Source organism: Lemur catta, chromosome 1 (genome assembly GCF_020740605.2).
Source record: "Lemur catta isolate mLemCat1 chromosome 1, mLemCat1.pri, whole genome shotgun sequence".
Classification (NCBI taxonomy): Eukaryota; Metazoa; Chordata; class Mammalia; order Primates; family Lemuridae; genus Lemur; species Lemur catta.
The window spans coordinates 11645925-11659949 of NC_059128.1; the positions used below are offsets into that span (position 1 = coordinate 11645925).

At 37.1% G+C, this 14025-nt stretch overlaps 1 protein-coding gene across 3 annotated transcripts in view; it reads left to right on the forward strand.

Annotated features, from left to right (window-relative positions):
* Window positions 1-14025, forward strand: part of TRIP11 (thyroid hormone receptor interactor 11) — a 60282-nt gene that overhangs the window by 30289 nt on the left and 15968 nt on the right. For all 3 annotated transcript variants that reach the window (XM_045561952.1, XM_045561954.1, XM_045561953.1), the window contains 4 exons: window positions 753-946; window positions 4466-4629; window positions 6048-6151; window positions 11665-11764. In XM_045561952.1, the coding sequence (XP_045417908.1) occupies window positions 753-946; window positions 4466-4629; window positions 6048-6151; window positions 11665-11764 (562 nt within the window). The remainder of the gene's footprint in view (window positions 1-752; window positions 947-4465; window positions 4630-6047; window positions 6152-11664; window positions 11765-14025) is intronic.

Below are 14025 nucleotides of genomic sequence, written 5' to 3' on the forward strand. Positions count from 1 at the left end.
CTGAAAATAGAAATAAATTATCTGGACAACTAAAAATATATATAGAAAAAATTAGCTGGGCATGGTGGCGCATGCCTGTAGTCCCAGCTACTTGGGAGGCTGAGGCAGGAGGATTGCTTGAGCCCAGGAGTTTGAGGTTGCTGTGAGCTAGGCTGACACCACAGCACTCTAGCCCGGGCAACAGAGTGAGACTCTGTCTCAAAAAAAAAAAAAAAAAATCAAGAAGTGTCAAAGTGAAATGTCAGAGATAGCAACTGTCCAACTTAGTACTTAAGGAAATTGGACATTTCATACTTAATGAAATGAATTTATCTCTTAGGTGATTTTTCTTAATCTTCTTCTGATGTGCTACAGTAGGATTTTGATCTCCCAGGGTGCATATTGTTTCAGTTTTCAAAAGTGAAAACCATACTATATTTTGGATATAAGAAAATTTTCTTACTCGTAAAGTATGAAAAAAGTGAGATTTACTGAAAAAGTGGTCTATTGCAAAGAATACTTTATACAGAGTGTTTTTGTATAATTCCATTGTCCATTACAGCCACAGAGATAAGATCTTATAAAGTTTCCAGATGAATATTCAAGATGATTTCATGAGAATTTTTTCCTAGTGTAAATATATCTTGCAGTATGAGGAATTAGTATACAATTAATATACTTCAATAATGGGAAAAAGATTTGATAACAAAGTGGCTTTTGTGGGAGGAGGGAGCATTTTGTAGAAGAAAAATAAAGAAATGTCCTCTACCTAGGTCCAACGTTTACGAGACAAAGAATTTCGGTTAAACCAGGAACTAGAGAGATTGCGTAACCATCTTTTAGAATCAGAAGATTCTTATACCCGTGAAGTTTTGGCTGCAGAAGATAGAGAGGCTAAACTAAGAAAGAAAGTCACAGTATTGGAAGAAAAGCTAGTTTCATCCTCTAATGCAATGGAAAATGCGAGGTAATTTTTTCTTTTTTTTGGCGTTAACTTTAACTGAACACTTCTTGAGTGTCAGACTTAGTAGCATTTTTCATGTTAGCTCATTCTCACAAAATTTAGTACTTCCATTTTACCAATCAAAAATCTGAGGGTAAAGAGATTTAATAACCTGCTCAAGCTCAGACACAGAATGTGTGTGTGAGTTTCACACTGGAGTCTGTGACTTTTTGAGGGGAGGGAGGGGAATACAGCAAGACTCTGTTGCCCAGGCTGGAGTGCAGTGGCACAATTATAGCTCACTGCAGCCTCAAACTCTTGGGCTCAAGTGATCCTCTTGCCTCAGCCTCCATAGTAGATAGGACTACAAGTATGTACCACCACACCTGGCTAATTTTTTACAAAAATTTTTTGTGGAGACAGGATCTCACTATGTTGCCTAGACTGGTCTTGAACTCCTGACCTCAAGTGATCATCTTGCCTCAGTCTCCCAAAGTGCTGGGATTACAGGAGTGGGCCACCACGCCTGGCCTCGAGTCTGTGACTCTTAAGTAGATCTGGCATTCAGACTCTCTAAATCCTAACCTTCATCCTAGATAATTGCCTCTTGCCATTTTAGGAGTATGGTCTGAAGTTCTGACTGATTTAATTATCTATGTTCAGCTTCCATAAAATTTAATATACGTGGTGTTAGTTTTTACCAAATCATCTGAAGTTGAAATGGGTGTAGATATTAGAGAGAGTAAAGGAAGTAGCAAGGTGAAGACCTGGGTCAGTATGAAGAATTAACTCTTGGTGGTTTATTAGAACATGTGAGTGACCAGTTCCCTGATTATATATTTAAAATTTTCATTCATCTCAATAAAATTTTTTTTTTAATTACAAAAACATTGTATTTTCCACTTAGGAAATCACACAAACAAAAGGAACAAAGCAGAATCCCACCCACCTAGAGATAATCTTCTTGTACCTTTTTATGCTTTTATATTTGTGTGTATGTATTATATATCTCTTTTAAAGTAAAATTGAGATCATGCTATTCATGCTGTTTTGTAACTTGTTTCTGTGACTTGATAATATGAGTGTCAGTACATATTAAGCCATATATTTTTATAATATTTTATGGCTGCATAATATATCATTATTTGGATTTGCCAGAATTTCTTTAACTCAGTCGTTTATTATTGGGCATTTAGAGTGTTTCAACTTTTCAAAACTACTGAGTGCTGTCATGATATTCCAAGACATGTATTTTTGTGTTGATGACAGATTATTTCCTTAGTGTAAGTTTTGAGAAATGGAACTTCTGGGTCAAGGCTCATTTAAAACTTTTGAGATTGTACTGCCAGATTATTTTCCAGGAAAATTCTGTCCATTTATATTTCCATTGGTAGTATGTGCATCTTTTTATTTATCTTTTTACTATATATGATGCTAAGGGAGATATAAGGAGATAGTAGATATTATCTGCCTTCAAAGAGATCATAGGCCAGTAGAGACAATATTTCTGAGTGTGAACCCCTGCCCCGCTTTGCAGAGTGTATTTTGTACCTTCAGACTCAAAAGGGAAACTTGTTTAAAATGGGAGTTAAAACAGTGAGTGATCATTTGTGTATGTCTTTCACTTTGGCAGAAATGCCGAAACAGCCTCAGGCTACAGCATTATATATTGTAATCCTTCCTTGCAATTTTTAGGCCCATATTTTCTCTAATTAAAATAGTTCGTGGTCTCTGCCCCTTTCATTTATCCTTCATAATAACTTCCAGAATAACCTTGTCTAGGTAGAGCTGTGATCTTGATACTCCTTTTTTCAAAAACTAATCTGGACTCCCATGATTTGGTCCCAGGCTCCCTATCACCTTAGCCTTATTTCACGTTATCATCCACATCCAGCCAAACTGTATTACTCACTTCCTCAGATAGAGCCACTGTGTTCCTATTTCTTTTTCTTCTGCTTTTTCTTTTCATATTCTTTCTTCTGCCTGAAGAGTGGGCCTGATCCCTAACAGTTTTTCTGAGAATCCCACCTGTTCTTCAAATTCCATTTTCTTCCTGAGGGTGCTTTAGTTAGCATCCCACTCTTCACATCCAGAAACAAACCTTGCATAATACTTTTTTTGAGTCTTTGATAGGGCACTTATATTTTACTTTAGGGTATAAGTAATTGTTGACCTGTCTTATACTGTCTTCCACCCAGTGAAATGTAAGGTCACTGGTAGGTAGCAATGATGCCATTCATTTTGTACTCATCACACAGTATATAATACACGTAGCTACTCAGTAAGTATTTGTTGTTTGACCAACTCAGATCTACAAATCACATTATGGTGTTTTGAGCCCATACTTAACAATACTAACACTTGGTATTTATTAGCTTTCTCATTTCTTCATTATAATCACCCTTTGAGTGATTTGCTAGCCAGCAAAGTTGAATGAAGTCCAGAGACATTTGGGGCGGAGTTCAAGTTCCAATGATCAATTTACTATTCTTTCCACAAGAGGGTGCTATTGGGTAAAGTCTCTTCAAAGTGAGGTGATCTTCATGTGCTTTAATGGGCTGCTCTTGAATAAGAACTGCATTTAAAAACCCAGAAAGACTAGTGCAATATTTTGAATATAATCATTATACATTAAGGAAGGGCACCAGTGACATAAGCCTGGATAGGTGCTATATAAATTTCTTAGCGGTCTCTGGATTATTATTTGGGGTAGGAGTTATTGCATTTAATCTAGGCAGAAAGAAAGATGATAATAAAAGATACTTAACTAATAATCAGGGCAGTTCATCAGTGGGGTAGCCTTTGGAAAGTTGTGAGTTCACCATGACTGCAAGTGTTGAAAGCAAGTAGGTGTCATAGAATCCATTCCTTATTAGGTCAAAAGCTGGACAATATGACTTCAAGGTTCCTTAGAACATAATATTTTCTGGTAAATTCCATCTTAGAGTTTTAGCTTGCAAACATGAAAGTTGCAGGCTATTTGTAAATTTTTCTTTTGCTGACATTTCTTATTTAGCCTAATTTTTAGTCTTTATTAATAAAGGGAGTGCCATTTGTTCAAAGTCACTTTGACAGGAAGAATGGTTGAATCAATAAAAACAGGGAGAACGAAGATGAGGAACTCTTCAGGTTTCTTTGAAATCTAACTTTAATTTAATACAATAAAATATCAGGAAGGTCAAATTCGTGGAGATAGAAAGTAGGATGGCAGTTGCCAAGGGAAGGGCGGGGAGTCATTATTTAATAGGTATGGAGTTTCAGTTTGGGAAGATAAAAAATGTTCTGGAGATGGACGGTGATGATGGTTGCACAACAGTGTGAATGTACACAGCATCAGTGAACTATACACATTAAAATGGTAAATTTTATGGTATGTATATTTTACCACAATACAAAAATGTAAGGAAGATGTTTCATCTTGTTAAAGTATCTAAATACTTTGAAATCTAACTTAAATTTAGAGCAATAAGGTATAAGGAAGATGGTTCTTGTTGAAGTATCTAAATAGATAGAAGCAGTTTGACTTTTATTCTTTGTTTGAAGCCATCAAGCCAGTTTGCAGGTAGAGTCTTTGCAAGAACAATTGAATGTAGTCTCCAAGCAAAGGGATAAAATTGCACTGCAGCTTTCTGCCTCTCAGGAAGAAGTAAAGCAGTATGCTCTGTCACTAGCCAACCTGCAGATGGTACTAGAGCATTTCCAACAAGGTAAGTTGTAGGGTCAGTTTTTCAATGAAGAAAAATTGTAGTTATTGGTAATTTTGCCTTATTCGAGTGCTATTTTAGACATAGGGAAATCTTTAAAAGGTTACACACTCGTAGAGGGGAAGGGTAAGTAGTCATCAACAAGTTATTTAGATTCCTTTTATAATTAAGAGTAGGAAACACAAACTATATTTAGTAATTATTAAAAATTTGTTTTATTTATTTTTTAAATAGAGACAGGGTCTTACTCTGTCTCCCAGGCTGGAATGCAGTGGCACAATCGTGGCTCACTGTAACCCTGAACTCCTCTTGGGCTCAAGGGATGCCTCTGCCTCAGCCTCCTGAGTAGCTGGGACTACAGGCATATGCCACCACACCCGGCTAAAGTTTTTTATTTTTTGCAGGATGGGATCTCGCTGTGTTGCCCAGGCTGGTTTTGAACTCCTGGCCTCAAGTGATACTCCCACCTCGGCCTTCCAGAGTGCTGGAATTACATGTGTTGGCCACTGTGCCTGGCCTTAAAATGTGTTTTAGTATCATATTACCAGTTAAGGTGCAAGGTGAGGAAGTACAAGGGTAACATGAGGAAAGATGATCAAGTGATAAAGAGAGGAGTACAAAGAAAGACACACACATAGAAAAGATGGTTAGATTTTGAGATAGTGGTTGGAGATTGAACTTACTTCAGTGTTGATCACTGGTAATCACTATCCTTTGAAATATTAACTTGTTGTTAGCTAGTCATCTGTACTTTGAGGTAACTACATTTTCTAGTCCAAGTGAAAATACTTTTTGGAGACACAGTAACAGTATCCAGAGCAGTTTTACCCTGAGAATCAAATAAGCTTTTTTACATTCTACCTCCCATCCTTGTTTACCCTCTTTAGATCATTCACCCATTTATTTGTTTATTCGTGCTTTCAGTAGTTATTGACAGTGAATTAAGTGCTGTGGGGGAAGTGATTAGAGGCTATGAAGATAATGAAGTAACAGGGGCTTATAGTTTTGTGCCTAAGCAAAACTTTAAATCTGTGTGTCCTCTCAGGGTTACTAATATGGTTGAAATCTTGAATTTTTAATATGAGCATTTTCTAGGTCTGTTTTATAATATAATCACTAGAGTGAGTGTGCATACAAAGTAGTGCGGTGCTGAGGCTATAGAGAAAGCATGGCCAAAGAGGAACTACTGAGTGGAGTGATGAAGAGACAGAAGAATCTGCATGATAGACACGGTGGAGAAGGGCGTAGGTGGAGGAAACAGTGATCTTATTACTTTAGCTCCACTTAATAATATCACTAAGGCATTTAAATTTTCTTATTGAGCTATTTAAACTGTTTTTGTTGCATTTTTAAAATTTCACATGGTTTAAAGTTCCAGTTTTATCACACAGTTGCAAAATACTAATGTAAGTTTCTTATAGAGGAAAAAGCCATGTATTCTGCTGAACTAGAAAAACAAAAACAGCTTATAGCTGAATGGAAGAAAAAGACAGAAAATCTGGAAGGAAAAGTTGTATCATTACAGGTAGGTCAAAATAGTTTGCTCTTGTAGATTTCATTATTCATGAAACAATTACTTGTATAATCTTTGTCTTAGAAATAATCTCCTAAACTGTTCATTTAGTAAATGTAGTTTAAGTGGCTGCTCTTTATCTGGCCATCTGCTGGGGCATAACAGTTAGCAAGATACTTAGGATTTCCCTCAAGTGACATAGTTTACAGTAGACATAGCAAATAAGAGATGATAGGACATTTAAATTCTTTAGCACACATGAGTATTTTAGATTTCTGGAAAAAAAAATCCACATTATTCTACGATTTTAACTTTATAATTTTCTCCTTTCAACAAAATATATTGGGCACTGTATTTCACATTGAGTAAAATAAGATACATTATCCCATTAGATCTTTTTCTTTTGCAGCATCAGCTTTTAATAGATTTTTCTCTTTATGATTATGCTATATTTCATATTTATGCTATATTTTAGTTATATATAAGGTATAAATAAAAACGGACCCCTGTGAGGAGATATGACACCAAAGTGACTTGTTTTTAGGTTTAGGAGAAAGTTTTTTAAGTCATAAGTAGTCTCTGACAATAGCTGGTAGAAAGTAATAAAATTCACTTACTTGACGTTAGTGATGATTGTGCCGTTCAGGACCATTAATGTCTCAAGTAAGTGAAGATATATTTTCTATAAAATTTTTTATTAAGTATCAAGTGGCTGCAAAAAAATTTAGATAATATCTAAAATATAAGAATAGTGCAGTAACAGCAAATACCCACATACTCAGTATGTTGTATAAGAAATAGAATGTCCCAGCCTGAGCAAGAGCGAGACCCCGTCTCTACTAAAAATAGAAAGAAATTATCTGGCCAACTAAAAATATCTAGAAAAAATTAGCTGGGCATGGTGGCGCATGCCTGTAGTCCCAGCTACTCGGGAGGCTGAGGCAGTAGGATTGCTTGAGCCCAGGAGTTTGAGGTTGCTGTGAGCTAGGCTGACGCCACAGCACTCTAGCCCAGGTAACAGAGTGAGACTCTGTCTCAAAAAAAAAGAAAGAAAAGAAATAGAATGTCATCCTTTGAAGTTCGTTATGTACCTCTCCCCATCTCATCTTTCCTACCACCTTGTAGATAACCACTATTTCAGAATTTTATATTTATTATGCCCCCCAACTTTTATTTATGGTTTTATCACATAGGTTTGCATCTCCAAACCATACATTGTTTTGCATATTTTTGCAGTCTATATAAATGGAATCTGAACTGTTTGTAAATTGCATAAGTCTTCTGAGGCTTGCTTTTTTTCTTTTTTTAAGCCTAGCATAATATTCATCAGATTCAGCCATGTTACTGGCTGTTACTGTGTGTAGATGGTTCATTGTCTTTACTGATGTATTCATTGAATGAAAATATAATTAAGTTACGCATTTTACTGGACATTTCAGATATCTTATATACAATGTGCTGTGCTTATATACTTCCTTGTTTATATCTCCTGGTGCACACATGCAAGAGTTTCTTTTAGGTGTATATCTGGATTGGAATTGCTGAATTAAGGGATACATATAGGCAACTTCAGCTTTATTAGATGATGGCAAATTGTTTTCTAAAGCCATTTTGCTAATTTACTCCTACCAGCAGTGCCTACGAGTTCTTGTTCTACATCCTTGTCAACACCTGGCGTTATCAGACTTTTTAATTTTTAAGTTTTGCCAATCTGGTGGATGGGAAGGTGTTTTAGTCCATTTTGTGCTGTTAACAGAATACCACAGCCTGGGTAATTTATAATGAACAGAAACTTAATGGCTCACGGGTTCTGAAGGCTGGGAAGTCCAAGATCAACAGACTGGCATCTGGCAAGGGTCTTCTTGCTGCATCAGCCCGTGGTGGAAGGGCAAAGGAGAGGGTGAGAGAGCAAGAGGGGGCTGAACTTGTCCTTTTATAAGGAACCCACTTTCATGATAAGTGCATCAATCTATTCATAAGGACATTGCCCCCATGGCCCCAACACCTCTCAATAAAGGCCCCACCTCCCAATACTGCCACATTGGGGATCAGGTTTCCAACCCATGAACTGTGTGGGACACATTCAAACCAAAGTAGAAGGGTTATCTTCTTGTTTTAATTTGCATTTCCCTGATTACTAATGAGGTCAAGCATCTTTTAATACATTCATTGACCATTTATGCTTACTCTTTTGTCAGCTCATTAATACATTTAAAAGATACATATATATTCCCCCCCCCCATGGCAGAGATTTTACTGCACAAAATATATATATATATTTTTTGTTTCTTTGTTTGTTTGTTTTTTTGAGTCAGAGTCTCGCTTTGTTGCCCCGGCTAGAGTGAGTGCCGTAGCATCAGCCTAGCTCACAGCAACCTCAAACTCCTGGGCCTAAGCAGTACTACTGCCTCAGCCTCTCGGGTAGCTGGGACTACAGGCATGCGCCACCATGCCCGGCTAATTTTTTCTATATATATTTTAGTTGGCCAAATAATTTCTTTCTATTTTTAGTAGAGACGGGGTCTCACTCTTGCTCAGGCTGGTCTCGAACTCCTGACCTTGAGTGATCCACCCACCTCGGCCTCCCAGAGTGCTAGGATTACAGGCGTGAGCCACCACGCCCGGCCAAAAATATATATTTTACCTAATACTTTTAGTTGTTTCCAGTGGGTCCAAAGTATATAGTCTGTCAGACTGCTAGAATGGAAGTCCAAATCTTCTTTAAAACTAGTTTTATTATTTTTTTTCATTTCAGCTTATTATGGGGGTACAAAAGCTCAGGTTATATATATTGCCCATGTCCCGCCCATCCCCCTGGGTCAGAGCCTCAAGCGTGTCCATTCCCCAGACAGTGCGCCTGGTATGTACATTTAGAAAAAGAACAAAATAAGTCAGAAGAAACTAAGAAGGAATTAATAAAGATAAAAGCTGAAATTAATGAAATAAAAACCAAACAAATGGTAGAAAGAATAATGAAATCTAAATGCTGATTTTTGAAAAAGTCTTAGTGAAGTTTTAAGCTTTAATAATTTCATTATTAGAAATGCTATGAGGTAAAAAAATAATTTGAAAGTTTATTTAGGGGGAAGATGAAGAGAAGTGTATTAAAGCAGTGGTCTCCAATCTTTTTGGTACCAGGGGCCAGTTTCATGGAAGACGGTTTTTCCACAGGGTGTGCAGTGGGGAGAGCTCAGGCTGTGATGCGAGAGATGGGGGGCTGCTGTAAATGTGCCCACTCACCCACAGCTCACCTCCTGCTGTGCCCCCACCATTCCTAAGTTTCATGGAAGACAATTTTTCCATGTTGGGGAGTCGGGGGATGAGGGAGGCCGGGGGTGCTGCAGAGCTCTGCGGCCCCGTCCCTAACACACCACTGACCAGCCAGTCAATGGCCCGGGGACTGGGGACCTCAGTGTCAAAGGATACAAACATACAGTAAGATAGAAGGAATCAATTCAATGTTTGATAGCAGAGTAAGGTGACTATACTTAAAAAATGTACTCAGGTGATGGATACCCTAAATACCCTGACTCGATCACTGTGCATTATGTACATGTAAAAAATTTCTCATGCACCCCATAAATTTACACAAATAAGAAAAAAAATAGTTTAAGTTTTCTTTACACTAAATTTAGTTTTGTGAATTTTGACTAATAAATTTTTTATTTAAAATTTTTTGTTTTAATCCATGTCTGTATATTAGTGTTCAAACCCCTAGAAGCACAACGAGTAGGGGGTATGTGTGTGTGTGCCAAATGTATATATATTAATTATGATAAGTATATGGAAATACACATATGTGATGTATTACAAGTAATTGGCTATGTGATTGTGGGCCCTGTCTAAGCAAGTCTGAAATTTTTAGTGTTGTCAGTCAGGATGGGAAGACCACATCAAAGGCAGGCTGGAACTCACTGGCATGGGCCAAAGCTATTGTGCATAGCCAGTCAGGAAAGGAAGATCACAAGCAGAATGGAATGCCACAGGCTCAGGTGGAAGCTGTTGTCCACATAAGGAATTTCTTCCCTTTTTTGGGGATGCCTAAGTCCTGCTTTTAAGGACTTTTCCACTAGTTCAATCAGGTCCACATGGATTACCTAGGATAATGTGCCTTCCTTCAATTCAACTGATTAAGGACTGTGATTACATTTGCAAAATACCTTCACAACAACATCTCAGTTATGTTTGATTGAATAACTGGGGACTGTAGCCCATCCATGGTGACATATCAAAAAAGCTATCACACTGATTGAAGGTGACAGAACTTGACCTGAAATTTACATGAGTAAATACTCAAGAATAGCCAAGGAGATTATGAGAAAGAACAACAGTGAGGAAGGACTTGCTTACTAGGTATCAAAGTAGAGCCATAAATCAGTACAATATTGACTAGATTAGTGAAACAGAAGAAGAATCCAGAAATAGAGCCCAGGATATATTTGAGAATTTGAAACTAAACTAATTTTAATTTAATGAGAAAAAGGGTAGATTATTTTGTAAGTGATGTTGGCACAACTGGCTGTTCATAAGGAAGAAAATAAAATTGAACTTCAACTTATACCATATGCAAAAATAAATTTCACTTGTATGAAAAGCAAAGATTCTCAACTGGGAGTGGTACTGAATATCTGGGGATATTTTTGGTCATCACGGTAACTAGATGGCTCTTCTGGCATTTAGTGGGCCATAAATGTCAGAAGCACTCCTATTGAGAAACACTGTATTAGAGATTTAAATATAAAAAACAAAATATCTTGCAATAAAATCTGGAAGACTACATATACAGTCTAGGAGCAAGGAGGATCCTAACCAAGACTAAAACTCAAGAAGCTGTAAAAGCAAAGTAGAACATATTTGACTATATGCAATTTAAAAATGTTTACCTGACAAAAGATATTATAGAGTTGGTAGACAAATGGCAGCTCTGGTAAATAATATTTGTATAACACAGGTGACAAAGTTTTCATCTACTATACAAGGTGCTTTTATAAATTGACAGGAGAAAGACAGCTCAGCAAAAATGTGGACAATGTATGCAAAGAGGTTTTTTCACACAAGAGCAGATCCAATTGTCCTGTAAACATGAAAAAAAATGCTCAAATTCACTAGCAGTAGTCGGGGAAATAAAATTTAAAGTAGTAAAGACATAATGAAACATCATTTTATATCTTTTAGACTTATAAATTAAAAAGAGTAAGAACATTTGTTGCTATATTTCTTGGCTTTCCACATCTGGTTTTTGTAGTTTTGTTTCTTTTTGTTGTCACTTTTGTTTTTACTTGTGTCACTGTGCTTTTAGTAGCATCTGCTCTTTTTATTTAGTTCCTCTAAAAGAGGCAGTGTTATATTGTGAAAGAGTACGGGTTCTATCTTTGATGCTTATTAGTCTCATGAACTTGCCTATGGTCACAGAGGTGCAGCTTTGTCAGCTGAATTGTAAAAGGTTGACTCTAAGATGCCTCTTATCCTTATAGTTTGTGAAACCATTTTTGGATACTGTTTTTTAATGAATTTTCCTCCTTTAGGAACGTTTGGACGAAGCAAATGCTGCACTAGATTCAGCATCACGACTTACAGAACAGTTAGATCTAAAGGAAGAACAAATTGAAGAACTTAAAAAACAAAGTAGGTTTTTTTGTCTTTTTTTTCCCTCTCTATAATACTAGTGCTGAATCAAATGTAATCTGCCACAAATTGGCACAGTTGCGTGAGACCAACCTCATTGGTGTGAGACTTCGTTTCTATCACCCGTGAGTGATTTGCTTCAATTTAAGTATGAACCTAGTGAAACCAGAGTCATTCAGTTGGCCCTGGCTGTCCAGTTAGTTTTCTTGAATGTTGTGTTGGCTGTCACCCTGTTGACCATCAAGGGGATTGATTTGACTGATCTGACTTTTTATGGTTATGACTTCTTCTTGATCAATTCATTTTCATCCTACCTAAAGCCATCTGATCTGTTAGGGCAGTATTCTCAAATAAAAGAGTAACTTTTTATAGAATGAATGTCTGGGTATAACTAAATTTTTATGATTGTTGATGGTGTTTTATACACAGACACTCATCATGTATTTTTTGATGTTTGTAAGGTATCTCATATGCTCTGTCAGTTCCCTAAAGTGAGTCCTATGTTTAGGATTATCAGTTGGGCCTCAGATATTCAGGTGCTTTGTTAAATCTAATATCTGATAAAGATGGCGTGTCCTCATTTAATCTCTCATTTAGGGGCAACAAGGAAGTTGAAGCTATTCTAGGGCTGCATTTAGTAATAATTCAAGGTGTTTGGAAAGATGATAATAGAGCCTAGAAATGCATCAACTTTAGGTGTCTAGGTTAGGCAGAGCAGTAATAAGGCATGTAATGAAGGAATGAAGAAATACAGGCTGGGCATGGTGGCTCACGCCTGTAATCCTAGCACTCTGGGAGGCCAAGGCGGGAGGATTGCTTGAGGTCAGGAGCTTGAGACCCCATCTCTACTAAAAAATAGAAAAAATTAGCCAGGCAACTAAAAATAGAAAAAATTAGCCCAGCATGGTAGCACACATCTGTAGTCCCAGCTACTCAGGATGCTGAGGCAGGAGGATCACTTGAGCCCAGGAATCTGAGGTTGCTATGAGCTAGGCTGATGCCACTGCACTCTAGCCCAAGCAAGAGAGTGAGGCTCTGTCTCAAAAAAAAAAAAATACGTAACACCTAATGTTAAGTAGAAATCAGAGATAGGCCAAAATAGAAAGAAATGATAACAGCAGAGATACTTTAAATAGAAACAGTGACTTGGACACAAAGGAGGCAAGCAGGCAAGAACCACTGAAATGTGAATCTCAAAGGACAAGACAAAGAGTAAATTGGCCTAAATCCAGCAGGAGACAGGAGATGGAAGATTTTTAGGAACACAAAAAACAATAAGATAGATGTGAAGTAGTTGTCTTCAAAATAACTTGATTCTGAGGCAAATTACTGCCCAACTAAAAGTTCTCTACCTTGTTAGACTTGGCCGGCAGGAACTCTAACTCTAGTAGAGGGCCTGGAAATGGGCAGCAAGAAAACAATTATACGTTGAGTGTCTATGGTGGACATTTGACATAACATATACTGTATTATTTAGTCCTCTCTTCATTTACTTTTCATAAACTCTAAAATAGGTTGTATTAGTTCCATTTTATAGGTGAAAGAAACTGAGATTTGAACTTTGGTCTTTTTACCCAGTACAAAAGCTCATGATCTTTCCATGTTACTGTCTTCCTATCACCAAGAAGATGGTTATTTGTAGTCTGACTTGTGTTTTGTTCTCTCTCTCTCTATATCTATATCTATATCTATATCTCTATATCTATCTCTCTCTATATATATATATATTTCTCCATCTCCCTTGAAGATAAGGTATTATCCTCTGTATTGTACTCTAAATGTTGAAATGGTTGCCTTGACCAAGAGGCAGTATTTATTGGGAAAACAATCTAGTTAGATTGAAGGCCAGTGCAACTGCAGCATTGTTTGGAAGACATATGGGCAACCCAAAGGAGACACACTACAGCATTAGCTGTAGACTGATGGAGGTGAAAAGGCAGTGTTGTGGACTGACTCATTTGTTTGTGACAATTCAGTGCTATATGTCATGCTACTATAACACCTAAGCCCACATTCCCTTTTAAGCATCTATCTCTGAGTCATTTCCAGTAGTTGGATCGGATCTTAAGACAAGAATTTTATAACTTACCAAGTCCTTGCAGTACAAGTTGAGCATCCCTAATCCAAAAAGCCAAAATCCAAAATGTTTCAAAGTCCGAAACTTTTTGAGTGCTAACATGACGCTCAAAGGAAATGCTTACTCTGGAGCATTTTAGATTTTGGATTTTTGGATTAAGGGTGCTCAACCAGTAAGTACTATG